The 14,505-nt window shown below is 44.2% G+C and overlaps 2 protein-coding genes across 2 annotated transcripts in view; one reads left to right on the top strand and one right to left on the bottom strand.

The window, feature by feature from the left end:
• Nucleotides 1-3,715: 3,715 nt before the first annotated feature.
• On the top strand, nt 3,716-11,324 carry chrna2b (cholinergic receptor, nicotinic, alpha 2b (neuronal)). Its single transcript, XM_062550435.1, has 5 exons — nt 3,716-3,779; nt 5,897-5,941; nt 6,509-6,618; nt 8,346-9,714; nt 10,891-11,324. The coding sequence occupies exons 2-5, from the start codon at nt 5,912-5,914 to the stop codon at nt 11,014-11,016; spliced, it is 1,635 nt and encodes a 544-aa protein (XP_062406419.1). The 5' UTR covers nt 3,716-3,779; nt 5,897-5,911; the 3' UTR covers nt 11,017-11,324.
• A 571-nt stretch (nt 11,325-11,895) lies between these two features.
• The window catches only part of ptk2bb (protein tyrosine kinase 2 beta, b), a 29,254-nt gene continuing 26,644 nt past the window's right edge, over nt 11,896-14,505 (bottom strand). The window contains exons 30-31 of the mRNA XM_062550434.1: nt 14,129-14,209; nt 11,896-12,898 (exon numbers count right to left, since the gene is read on the bottom strand). Of these exons, the coding sequence (XP_062406418.1) occupies nt 12,677-12,898; nt 14,129-14,209 (303 nt within the window). The 3' untranslated portion in view covers nt 11,896-12,676. The remainder of the gene's footprint in view (nt 12,899-14,128; nt 14,210-14,505) is intronic.

Here is a 14,505-nt window from a genome sequence, read left to right on the forward strand (position 1 = left end):
TTGTGCCGAAGTGATGCGATTTGGTTTCAGGACGATGCGCACCACAAGTCTGGAGGACTACATCAACGAATTTGTTTTCATTTAGATAAAATTGTCCTGTGTAGAGTCTGTGGACTCAACAAGTGAACTTCGGATATGATTCTTATATTTTAGCAGTGTAGGAAGCCCTTTTAACGAGTAGAATTCTATGTTAACCCTGTCTGTTTTGGAAATACGTTTGATCCATGACCTCCTACTCTCAGAGGGTGCATAATTATCTCAAACTTCAAGGCGGTGGAAATAGTACTGACGCGTGACCCTCCTAGAGCATTTTCGAAGTCTTCGACAAGTGGTCGTATTACTCTCAGTTTAGAGTAACAAGTATTACTACATTCATTTTATGTTTTTTATTAACATAGAAGAAAAGTGTAAAGCACTATGTACCGTCATGACGTGTATCATCAGTGACAAGTATGGTGGCCGTACACGGCACAATCAAATATCCAATACAGCGATGTTTTGCGCACTCTGTAGTTCTGCAAACATGTCATGAGAGCGCGGAACAGTGAGGTACTTAAATCAACTCCCCAAGGCTGACACGACTTGTTCTCCGAGAAAAGGGAATGGAGCGCGTCCTATATTACCCGTTCTCAGTGAGGACAACTCTTCTCTGCTTACTCCTCTACGAGACAAGTAAGTTTATCCTTTCTGTGGACACGTTTCCACAGGAAGTTTGCGTTAAGCACGGAATAAATAGCAAAAATGTAATGTAGAAAATGCTGATAACTGGTAGCTTACTTGTTATTTACGCAGGACAATTAAACTTATTCAAGTGATGAAACATCCATCACTGGCGTTTTCTAATTTATAACGTCCAGTCACTGTCATCATGACATCAGAGTGTATCGGTAGTTTGAGTTGTGTTGTGCTGTGTTGTTGCTGTATATAGCTGTACGGGCAGGTGCCTATGCCGCAGGTGCACAAACTGTCAGTAATGGCTGACTCATGAGGTCCTCGCATTACTCTGACCACTTCCCCTCTCAAAATGCGAGTCCTTCAGCAAATCCCCCATTCTCGTGTACTCCATTCTTTTTCATCATTAGATTTCACTCCGTCATCAGTTCTGCCGGCAGCCGTTGAAGTCGTGTAGGGGGTAAAGAAGACAGCTCTGGACAACAGTGGGAAAATTAACCCAATCCTTACAGTTTGGCCAGGGCAGGTGTTACAGGCCGGTTCCTCCTCGGCAAACGCAGCCTCAAGTGTTGGCATGGCACCGCGAGCACGAGCGCACTGGATCTCATCTGAGAGACGTTGATGGTTCGAGACGAACGAGTGTCAGAGCGACTCACATCTCTCCCGGAGCGTGCCTTTGATCTGACCATCTTGAAAGCTCTCTTGTCAGAGCCCTCAACCACCTGCTCGGCACTGGTCCTTCACAGCCCGGGGAACAGATGCCGGCCCGCACTTGAAGTGCGCGCATAATCAAGACGCTGCTTAATATGGCATGGCCAAGTCGTGATGCGCTCTGAATTATACATCACGTCAATTTCCTCGTCGTTTCTGTTGTCTCATTCAACCAAGACGAAGTTATTAGTCAAAACTTCAGACTGCTGAGCAGGCTAGCCCAAAAGACCAAGTGTGTCCTGAATATAATTGATTTAGTATTTATTCATAAAGCAATAACGTCGGTGGAGGGTGGCATGTCTTATCTCGAAGACTCAAATCATAGATAAACGGCTGAGAAAGAAATTGGAAATGAGTAAAAATGTACATATTAATGAATATATAAATATAGAATATGACAAGTAAATAAGTTCATATGAGGCAGGTTATTTAAGCCACCATCACTTGATTTTAGCTGGGATATTTAAGCCATCATCACTAGACTTTAGCTGGGATCATTCCTTTGCCTGCAAATGTATCTTCAAACTACACAGCAGCTCATGTTAGTGATGAAGCTCACTTCAGTGTGAGTCATGGCAGCTTGACCATAGAATGTGCGACGATGAAAATGTGAAATCCTGCGGGATCTGAGCCCCAGACGCTGCAAATCCCACCACTAGTGTCCCTACTCAAGACTCATCTGGTGAATTAGCCAGTGGGAGGCCAAGTGGTGAATTCTTCTGTGGACAAACGCATCCTTCTGGGTTGAAGTGCTCACTCAGTTAAGTGCCAACTCAGTTAACTTTCTAAAACGTGTCTTTTGCCTCTGAGAGGTACAGCCTTTAAGGGCATTTTTGGGGTGGAATGATATTTACTCCCAAATTTAATTCAGGCCTAGAAATCAAGTATGTGAGAGTGATATAGAGGGTTTGGCATGTTAAATAGGGGAGTTTGGACGTGCATTGGGCCCACAGACTGGTACACAGGCTGAGTGATTTAGCCTGATTAATGAGCAGGCAGTAATTCCTAAGAGCCGGCGCGTAACACTCTTTGACAGGCCAGAGTGCTGTTGCTCGTCTATCTTCCTCACCAGTCATCAGGTCAGCCTGATGGTTTGTTAGCCTACTTGTTCTCAGAATTCATTTGGTCTCTAATCCCTCTACACCCACCCACCAAATGTCCCAACCTTGGATTTTCTTATTTCATTTCCTACTCTCACATGACTTGCTTTAACATGGAAAACATGCATAGAATCACACTGAGAGCCAAATAAAACAAGCGTTGCAGTTAAGACATATATTAGACAGCCAAACGTTTCCGCATTTGAAGTATGCAGAAGTCTTAAGTGCTTACTCACTGGTGATTATGATGGCCCATGGCCTATTTAACCTATTTAACACCTTGACGGTCTGCAGTGGAGGGTGAACACACAAATCCACTGAGAGCTTTCTCAACGAGCCCCAGAGGGTGAAATTTAAAAAAACACTCTGTTTCAGTGCTCCCACACCACGCCACCCCACCTCCCACCACACACACACACACACACACACACACTCATGCACACACACAGGCGCACACACACACGCACAGACACAGACACACACACACACACACACACACACACACACACACACACACACACACACACACATACACGCACACACAGGCGCACACACACAGGCACAGGCACAGGCACACGCACACACACACACACAAACATACACACACACACACACACACACACACACACACACGCACATACCATTCTACTATAAACCACTTACCTGTATTTGACTCCTGAGATAAGACTGCCTGCTCAGCAGAGGTGAAGAGTAGAATACTGTAATATCATCCTGTGGTGGTAAATCTCATGATAGTATTGTTTTGTTGCTTCTAGTTACCAATGTTCCCACCCCTTCACCTCCGTCTGGACCAAACTGGACTTCTCTCACCTCCGTTCCTATAGCTCATCTTTTGATACACCATCTCAGTAAACCCTGAAGTACTGTAGAATAAATGGTGTTTTTTACTTCCAGAAACAGTTGGATTCTTCATTAAGGGATGCAGGGTTAGCATACAGGGGTTAAGAGATTATGTGAATTTATACAACACATGACGAATAGCCAAACAGCCATCAGTAGACAACAGTAGTAGAAAGTGTACGTTATACACTATAATAACATAGTTTCAACAATTCAAACTAGAAATGGATAAAAAAAAAATAAGTTATGAAACAGAGGCTTTGTATACTTCCAGCCTTTATAGGATGGACTTACGAGAAGACCCACTCACATGCAGAGGACGACCTCTTCAAGAAGCTCTTCATCGGCTACAACAAGTGGTCCAGACCCGTGCCCAACACGTCTGACGTGGTCATTGTCAAGTTTGGCCTGTCCATCGCCCAGCTCATCGACGTGGTGAGTGCATCCTCACAGCATAGCGCCACAACACTGATACTGTAAATGCAAAGGTAAACTACTGTAAGTCATCACAGGTGCAGATATATACAGTAGGAATTACATTTGAATAATATATGTATGTTTGGTTTTTTTGTTGGTATGTCTATGGGTGCTGTGTTTGTATAGCTGCTGAAACACTGTAATTTCTCCTTGAGGATGAATAAAGTATGAAGTAAAGTAAAGTAAATAAAGTCTCTATTTATCTATCTATCTATCAATCTATCTATAGATGGGTCCAAGTAGGGCAATTAATATAATTAATAGATAAATCATCACGTAAGACTTCCAGTGATCATGAAAAAAAAAACATAATTGAAATGTAATGATTACTTTGCTACATTCTGTTATGCAACAGTGCTCTCGTTCTGTCTTGAGTTATAAATCCTGTGCAGCCCTTTTTCTTTACATTGGTAATTGTTGGATACATTGTTTTGTTTAGCATATGTTATTTGTTTTCAGTTGATTAAAATGAAATTACATTCACTACTAAGTGATTTATTGTTCAGAAAAGTGATGGTGTTTCCAAAATCACTGACCAATAATCAAATAGTCAAATAATCATGATCCCAACACTGACCAAAAGAATCATGATTATGATTTTTGGCACAATCAAGCACCCCTAATTCCACATCATATGTTGTGTTCTTATATGTTACAGTAAGTAGGCATACAGCCTAAGGTACCTTTGTGTTTACTGTGTTTCTATTTCCACAAAAGCCTTTTCCTGATAATGACTTAAAGTCTAACAACATAGTTTAATGAAATGTATCAATTTTACACGTATAGTTTATTACATTAACTACATTAAGTGCACAGTATTCAAGGACACATCACTTGGCATCACTGTAAATGTGGCTCTCTGTGAAAAGTCCAACGTTTCAAGACTGAAAGTTGCCCAATCAGCTGATGAGCGCGTCGTGGCCTGATGTTGTTTATGTATACGAGTTAAGCCTTAGCAGGAGGCAAAAGAGTCGTCAACAGGATTAGCGCGGGGAGTTTTAGGGGCCGACAGATACTCCCTCAGACTCACCAACAACTTCTACCGCTCGCAGCTTCTCTGAGCTTAGTCGACTGCTTTCTCATGGATGACCGTGGCACAGACGACGAGCTTATGCTAGAACCAGACAAGATAACTGCCGCCGTCTGCATCACAGCCGAGCGCTGGTAGAATTCAGCTGGTCTGCAGGATAAAGACGCCAAAGGGGTACACAAGTAAATTGAAGTTGCACAAAATTGGCTCGGGAGAGACGGAAAACTTTCTTCTATGCAAAACACTCGATTGCCTTGAAAGACCTCGCAAACGCGCCTCTTGTCTTCCTTTGTGTGAGTATTATTAGACCCGTGAGGTCTCATGCTTTTGGAATAAGATGTGAGACACACAAATGAAGTTTAATTTCACTGATCAGAAGCCAAATCAGAAACAACCACAGCAAGGGATTTTTAACCAGTAGGGTTGACGCCAAATGTTGACATTGTAGAGCTTTATGAGAAGGCAGTCATGTCCGTATCCCTTGCTTGTGTGTTTTGTGCTGTTTGAGTTCGAAACAAACCGATTAATCAATTAAAAAGAATACACACCTCCAGGGAAGTCTGACCTAATCCCCCTAATGTGCCACTTCCCGCACCCCAAGCGAGCGTGTCAGGAGTTTCCTTCAAGACCATCAAGGATATTAAAGTTTCACTGCTCGCGTTGTTTGAGGAGCCACAGTGACCCTTGGAGATGCGGAGATGCGGAGAGAGCAGCTCTGCTGGACGGCGCCCAGCGTCCTGACTCATCTCATCCTTCCTCTCCTCCGTCTTCTCGCTCGCCGTCTTTAGCAGCCGACTCACGCTGCGCCGTGCCAAACTAAAAACACTTCTGTCTTCACTGATGGAGGCTCACCGGGGAGGGGGGGGGGGGGTGTTTCTGTCGTTTCAGCATTCACATCGCTGTGTGCGTGTGTGTGTGTGTGTGTGTGTGTGTGTCGTTTGACAAATAGGCCTAACCTGTTACAGTAAACAGCCATTTCTAAGCTCACCAACTCACTTTCTTTCTTTCTTTCTTTTTTTCTGTATTTCTTTCTTCTCCTCTGCAGGACGAGAAGAACCAGATGATGACCACCAATGTGTGGCTGAAGCAGGTGAGGTCTGACTGCGTCAGCTGTCAGCTGGCCATTCCTTCCCCAGATAGAACACACTCTCATTTTAGATGCTAAATGGTAAATGGGCTGAATCTACACAGTAGTAGACTGTAGCACTTTTTTACTGCATTACTTAACAGAGCACTCAAAGTGCTTTGCAAGGCGATGCCTCACATCCACTCATTCTCGCTCACATTCTCACTCACACTCACACTCACACTCACACTCACACTCACACTCACACTCACACACTCACACACTCATACACTCATACACTCACTCACACTCACTACAGTATCTCACATCAGGAGCAGTTTAAGGTTCAGAGTGTCCTTGAGTAAGACTCTCAAGGTCAGGGACACTCAAGGTCAGACTCAGGAGGAATCTCCCTTTGGCTGCCAAACGACCACCACCCTCTTTCGCTTGTAGACATTTTATACAAAAAAAGATGGATCGCTTAACGTGTGACCCATGGTTTCTGGTGCATTTACAATTGCACTGATCGTAGGTTCTAGTGCTACACATTATTTCCCATTCATCATGAAAAAACATGTTGTGTTCATATAGGAGTGGAATGACTACAAATTGCGATGGAAACCATCCGACTATGACAACGTCACGTCCATCAGAGTGCCCTCAGAACTCATCTGGGTACCTGACATTGTTCTGTACAACAAGTGAGTGGCTTTAAGATATTGCTCAATACTATTTGCATGATCTCTCCTATTTACTGTATGTTAAGGTATTTTTCCTAAAGTTGTTTCATATGAGGGTTCTCAGTTGTTCTCCACCTCAGTATAAACTTCCATTTGATCCCCCACAAATTTCAGAAGCTATGAGATTTGCACAGTTAAAATCTGACTGAGCAAAGACTTGGTGGATCACCTCTGACCATTCTTTGAGGAAGTGCGTTTACAACAGAGAACTACACCACTACCTATAATAGGGTTCCACCTTGTGTTCACCGCTGGAACTTGCATTATTGTTCTGTGGCTATTCACAGTGTGTATATTTTGGATGTAACACACAATGTCTGTGTTTGTTGTCATGACATGACCATGGCTTATGATGATTGAAACTAACAGTTACGTACGGTAGTACCATCCTTTTTCTAGGTTCTGTAAACCTTTTCAAAATGTCGTTTTAGTTTGATTTTCTTTTACTGTATTCATGTTGAACTTTTGAAATGGTTGGTGGATATTAATTAAAATGTTCTTTTTCCAGGAGCTTGAGATATGGATGTCTTCCTGCTTTTTTTTCAAAACATCTAATTAATAAAACTGCTCTTAGTCGTGCGTGATGAATTGCGATAAGCATTCCCTATTTATTATCATTAAATGCTGTCAGGCTTTAATTAGTTCTGCTGAGCTAGTTTAGATGAGAGGCCTAATGATCGTGATGGATCTTTCGGTAGACTCTAGGGGATGGCGTTCAGTCACTGGTATTAAAATGGGCTACGGGAGACAGATTTAGGTGATAAAGACCTGTCATCATTGCTTTAGCTAACATTATGCTCTCTGCCCAGGCAATGACAGATGGGATTAGGTGGGGAAGTGGTATACACTGTGTGTGTGTGTGTGTGTTCAAGGGTGAGTTTTGAGATTGTGATCTGGTTCTCATTAGTTTTCTCTCACACTGTATCGGATTCTTTTTAAAAGTGAAATGTCTCCAGAAGTTTGGTGACACCTTCCTAAGAACTAACTTCATGAAAGCCTTGGGTGGTCCATGAAGACTAAAGAGTTAATATTCTTTTTTGAATATGAGCCATTCAATATTTCAGCAGTTAATGTGTAATTAATGTGTCATAGTTTGTTTGACTTTTCACTGACAGATCTCAAATAAATATATTTTTTTCAGATTGTTGACAATAAATCTTTAATAATTCAGGTTCCCCAAGGTACAATGGTTTATTTCTCAACATCGTTTTCTTTTAAGTGTTTGTTTCTGAGGACAGCCTGACTGGCTAATTAATTCTTTCTGTCGTCCCTGACTTCTTTTGTAGGGCCATTTTCTCAAAACAGTCAATAATGTATGTTGTAATGCGGGAGGTTGGGGATGCTGAAATCATGTGAAATATGATAATATGATATGATAATGATAATATGATATGACAATAATGTTATATAATGTTATTTATATGTTATATATATGTTATATATATACACTGTATATACAGTATATATATATTATATCATGTAAATATAACAATTGTGTGAGATGTTTGAAAAGCCTGCTAAACTCATCGGTCTCATCATATGAAATGTTACATATAATGTTATATAATGTTATATATATGTTATATATATATATATATATATACGTATATATTATATCATGTAAATATAACAATTGTGTGAGATTTGAAAAGCCTGCTAAACTCACCGGTCTCATCTGACCCCTGCAGTGCGGACGGTGAGTTTGCAGTGACCCACATGACCAAAGCTCACCTGTTCTACACGGGACAGGTGCGCTGGGTGCCGCCGGCCATCTACAAGAGCTCCTGCAGCATCGACGTCACCTTCTTCCCCTTCGACCAGCAGAACTGCAAGATGAAGTTCGGCTCGTGGACCTACGACAAGGCCAAGATCGACCTGGAGCGCATCGAGAACACGGTGGACCTGAAGGACTACTGGGAGAGCGGCGAGTGGGCCATCGTCAACGCCGTGGGCACGTACAACACCAAGAAGTACGACTGCTGCCACGAGATCTACGTGGACATCACGTACTACTTCATCATCCGCCGGCTGCCCCTCTTCTACACCATCAACCTGATCATCCCGTGCCTGCTCATCTCCTGCCTGACGGTGCTGGTGTTCTACCTGCCGTCGGACTGCGGCGAGAAGATCACGCTGTGCATCTCGGTGCTGCTGTCGCTGACCGTCTTCCTGCTGCTCATCACCGAGATCATCCCGTCCACGTCGCTGGTGATCCCGCTCATCGGCGAGTACCTGCTCTTCACCATGATCTTCGTCACGCTCTCCATCGTCATCACGGTCTTCGTGCTCAACGTGCACCACCGCTCGCCGGGCACGCACAAGATGCCGCGCTGGGTGCACGCCGTCTTCCTGGACCTCATCCCGCGCTGGCTCTTCATGCAGCGCCCGGCGCCCGACGGACGTCGTCGGCGACGCCTCCTGTTGCTGCGGCAACACCAGCGTCACCAACGCCACCAGCATCAGCAGCACCACCACCAGCACCACCACGCCCGTGACGACGACAACAACGACGACGACGACCTCCGCCACCATCACCACGGCAACTGGCTCCAACAGCAGCATCAGCATCAGCATCAGCGTCCGCATCCGCACCTCCAGCAGGGCCACGGGCGGCACGGACTGAGGCTGCCCGGCTTGCCGTCGGCCGTGGCGGCCGCCGCCGGCCCCTTCCTGGGCACCACGTCCACCTGGGGCGGGAGAGCGGCCGACGAGCCGCACCGCCACTGCTACTACGAGGACCTGGAGCTGGGCACGCTCTCCACCGCCTTCTCCCTCTCCTTCCGCCCGCAGTCGCCCCGACCCCCAGGCTCCACGCCACCCCCCGTGCCCAAGCTCAACAACCCCCACGCGGGCAGGATGGACAGACAGCAGGGCCAGGGGCAGGGGCAGGTCAGGGGCAACAGCACTACCTCCACTCAGCGGCCCGTCAAAGGGGACAAGGCGGCGTTGGCGGCGGAAGCCAGCGGGGGGTTCCTGCTGTCCCCCAGCGTGCAGCGGGCACTGGAGGGGGTCCACTACATCGCCGACCACCTGAGGGCCGAGGACGCAGACTTCAGCGTAAGTGGTTCGACCGAAACAGAAAGGACAGGTTTACGGTCAGCTTTCTTCGGGAAAAGAGAAAATAGGAGAAATGGAACAAGACATTTTGATTTCTTATTTGATCTAATTATTTGATTTAATTTTGATTTAACATGAGCAGCATACGTACAGCAATACAAGAAGTAAAAGCCATGTCAGGGATAAAACGATAAAATACTTTATTTTTACTTGATACTAATTATACTTATAATACTTATTTCCCTGTTGATAAAAGGCGACAGTGTAGTCAAGCAGCACTGAGGTGTTAGCAATTCTATGGGGTTATTACAGGGTTAAAAGGCAGAGTTAAGAAACCTGATGGTTAAACTGTTGTGGAGTAGTTCTTTGATCCTTGAGCTTGAGCTTTGAGCTTTAAAACATGTTGTGCTATTTATTTCTTTGATGGCTAGGCAGTTTGTTCCACTCCATTACCTCAGAATGGATTAAAGAGGACTTGCCTGGCATAGTCCTGTGGTGGGTGAAGTTAAAGTCGATTGAGGAGTTTCTTAAAATAGTCTTTGAAAATAGACTTGGACTTTATAATTTACAATCTTAAGAATCATGCGAAGTTTGAGATGTTTGGCCTCGTCCTCTAGTGGAAACCGCTGCAGTTCTTCAGATGAATTCCTCCTTATTATATACTGTATGTCTTCCTATAACTAAGCACAACCCTTGCAAGCTTGTTTTGGTCTATCCGCCATGTTTGCATAATGATCTTGAGGACCACAAATTGATGACATATTCAAAATGGCATTAAATTAGGCGCTACAGTTGTTTACACCTGTCCTGTTAAGGAGGCTTGATTTATAGTGTATGAATCTTGTTCTAGTGTTGATATTGTGCAAGACTTTTAGAGGTGCCCCCTAATTGGTTATCTAAACAATGCCCAAGGTAGTTAAATATGCCCTCCTTTTTGAACCTATTAATTGTAGGCTAGTGTATTTAACTTTGTAATTTGCTGGTAGCCAATGTTTTTTTGCTAACAGAAGCAGAAACCTTCTTTTCAGAAAACTAGTTCATAATGTTGGCAGATAAAGGCTAGACAATGAATAAAACAAACATGTAATTTGCCATTTTGTTTACTCCAAGGAAGGCTTGTAGGCTACTCACTGATAATTTTGTACTCAGACATATCACCCTCCTCTCTCGACACAGGTGAAAGAAGACTGGAAGTATGTTGCCATGGTGATCGACAGAATCTTCCTGTGGATGTTTATTATTGTGTGCCTGCTTGGAACTATCGGACTGTTCTTACCACCCTGGCTTGCGGGCATGATCTAATGCAGGGGGCGCTAGACCAAAAACTTCAGGGATGCACACTCTTTTCTCAAGATGATGGACATCCAAATGGCCCAATCACATGAAGAGGATATGTTTCTTATACTGATGGAAGTGCATGTTTCAAACGAGGAGGACCATAGAATTACAAGGATGGTCTATGGGAAGGACCCATAGGACAGGGGTGATCCTCTCCATGGCCAGTCAGTATTTTGAGATTTTGTGCTGAGGTTTTGGTACAGAGCCCTGATTGCGGTATCTTCATCCCCTGAGCTGAACTGAATTGAACTGAAAGTTATTGTTAAACAAGTTTGCGCTATCAAATAAAAAGACTTTAAAACGTAATCTGCTGTTCCACCCAATGGGTTTGTGAAAAAGAAATGGGCTGTTATCACCCTCTACAGAACCTCCCTCCCTCCTTCTCTCTCTCCCTCACTTACTCAGTCTACATTCTGGATTGGCAACCTCATAACAGGTGAGATCTGAGGAAGTGTGTGTGTGTGTCCTGGTTTGACCTGTACAGCTTACGGTGATGTCTCACACCTCACTAACTCTTTCTTTCTCTCTCACTCACTCACTCACTCACTCACTCACTCACTCACTCACTCACTCACTCACACGCACACACACACACACACACACACACACACACACACACACACACACACACACACACACACACACACACACACACACACACACACACACACACACACACACACACACACACACCTTTCAGGTTTCACAACTCCGTTGATATGGTAACACCAGACAGATTAAAAACCAAAATGAATCAAAAGTAACGGCATGTCAGAGAGAAGTTCTACTCATAGGAATCTTCTGGTAGATTCCTTGGTCATCCACAAAACATTCACAATGATCTCATGGCCTATATTTATATTCCCATAAAACACATACATACAATGGCTTTAAACAGTAACACATATTGCCCTGTTAATAGACTGCAAATATGTTAAGTTAAGTAAGCAATTTAAGGCATTGGGATTTCTTACAATGTATGATAGTAGAACTAAGAATATACAAAACATGTTATATGTTGTAGTACCCACTATTCCAAGCATAAGACTTTCTTTGGCTTGTCTCCATGGTATGTTGTCCAACACAAAACATCCGATCTCCACACATATTCTCCATAGCGGTCATATTCTATGTACATGATCTTTTCTGAGTGATGTTCCTTAATAGCTGAGTTTGGTTCGCTTCCGGTGTTCTGAGGTTTGGCCTCATATTCATGATTTTATAGGTGATGCTATGAAGGCAGTTTTGCTGATCTTTTGCAACTATAAAATACTACAATTTTTTTCCCTATAAAACAACCCACAATTTAAATATGACTTATTTGCCATGAAATATCTTCTGATTAAGGAATGGGGCACATTGATTATAATATCATATAATTTTTTTTTTTAAAGTCAGTTCTTTTTGCAAATGATAAAATCTATTTTGGCACTGTCTGTAAGTGATACCTGAGGTAGCACAGGCCTTGACCACTAGAGGGAGCCAACTACGATGAATGTCCAGCGCATGCCAATCTTCTCAGCATGTGCATTATAGGTTCACGAGTCCCGTCACCTAACACGAGGCGAAACCTCTGGCCACTTCCTCGCGCTTGCGTCTTCTTTCGACGGCGCGTCCCCGGTAGCTAAGGAGACAGCGGGCTGGGCTTGGCCAGGTTGGAGCGCACGCGCGCCTGGTCCACGGCGTCCAGCATGTTCTTGCCGTCCATGGCGAGCGTGTGCGCGGCGGTCAGCATCTGCTTCTTGCACTCGTCCTTGAGCGAGGTGATGGCGTTCTGCTGCGCCAGGCGCATCTTGCTGATGAGCTCCGCCAGGTCTTTGTTCAGCAGCTTCTGGGTGCCCTCGATCTGAACAGGGACGGAGGGAAGGAGACCATGACATGACATGAGATAAGAGGAGATGAGAGAAGAGGAGATGAGATGGGGCAGGGGGCTAAGGATATTATAGAGGATTAGCTTCGGCCAGTTAGCATCCACCCGGCTCTAAAAAAATGTCATCCTCCTACATGGCCCTAACTTCAGGCCACATTTTTTACAAACAAGCCAATTATGGTTATGGTTATGGTTATGGAATTTGGCAGACGCTTTTGTCCAAAGTGCCAATTAAATGGCGCGTCACTGACGGGCACAAACATATGTCGTCTATGTGGATTGGTGGTTGAGCTAGCAATTCCCTGCTGTGAGGATAAGCCAATCCACATGGACATTGTAATTTGTCCAATGGCCATTAGTAATGCAGCGTTGTTTGTGAAACTGTGGGCAGAAGTAAGCACTTATTGGATGTCATTTTTACAGATGACGATATATTTGACTGCATTAGCGCTAGCAAGCTTAGCATCAGCCATCGAGATGAATGGACCTTCTTCCCTCTCCATGAGATGGCCATTTGGGAGGACGGTTAAGCCTAGAAACACTTAATCTCCATCTAAGAAGAGGGTGGGTTATGATGGGTAGGGGGTGGGGAGATGTGTACTACTTTCAGTGAACACTTATGTTACTGTCTCACAGCTTTTCTATGTCTTGAGTAGAACAAGATACATTCTTTTGATGGTCCAAGCAAACAACATGTACTTTTGGTGCTTTGAAATGTCCATATTTTCTTTACTTGTGTGAGGACAATCTGCTATACGTGCTGTATGTATTGTACAGTATGTGACTGCTTAAATATGGTCAAGAGAGCTCCGTCAGGGAACACAGTAGGTATGCGACTGCTTAAATATGGTCAAAAGAGCTCCATCAGGGAACACAGTAGGTATGCGACTGCTTAAATATGGTCAGGAGAGCTCCATCAGGGAACACAGTATGCATGCGACTGCTTAAATATGGTCAGGAGAGCTCCATCAGGGGACACAGTAGGTATGTGACTCCTTAAATATGGTCAGGAGAGCTCCATCAGGGAACACAGTATGCATGCAGCTGCTTAAATATGGTCAGGAGAGCTCCATCAGGGGACACAGTATGTATGCGACTGCTTAAATATGTTCAGGAGAGCTCCATCAGGGAACATAGTAGGTATGCGACTCCTTAAATATGGTCAGGAGAGCTCCGTCAGGACACACGGGGAGTAGTTCCACCTACCTCTGTCCTCTTCGATTCATGCAGGGTCGGCAGAATGTCGTCCACGTTACGGATCAGAGTCCTGAGAGCCAGTCCGACATTCTGAAGAACAAACAAGACACAACTCAGGCAGTTTGCTCCCCTCACACTCAAATTACGCAAACGTTCATACCAAGAAAGGTGGTACAGCTGTACTTAATTGTAGACCATTTTTGAAGACTGTCACTCTGAACATGCAGGTGAAATTGTTGTGAAGTTACACATTCCTTCAGGTGAATCCCTGTAGGGCATTCTCAAAAATGACTAATGAATCATGATTCACCACTGCACCGTTATTATTAAACGGAACAAACACAGCAGAGAGAGAATGAAAGAAAGAAAGAAAGAGAGAGACATAG

Source organism: Sardina pilchardus, chromosome 12, assembly GCF_963854185.1.
Source record: "Sardina pilchardus chromosome 12, fSarPil1.1, whole genome shotgun sequence".
Lineage (NCBI taxonomy): Eukaryota > Metazoa > Chordata > Actinopteri > Clupeiformes > Clupeidae > Sardina > Sardina pilchardus.

Bases quoted from the DNA above. Each gene is read 5' to 3' on its own strand.
- chrna2b (XM_062550435.1), top strand. From the start codon at position 5,912: ATGATGACCACCAATGTGTGGCTGAAGCAG. The intron at 5,942-6,508 runs GTGAGGTCTGAC...GTGTTCATATAG, and splicing joins CCAATGTGTGGCTGAAGCAG to GAGTGGAATGACTACAAATT. The intron at 9,715-10,890 runs GTAAGTGGTTCG...CTCTCGACACAG, and splicing joins CCGAGGACGCAGACTTCAGC to GTGAAAGAAGACTGGAAGTA.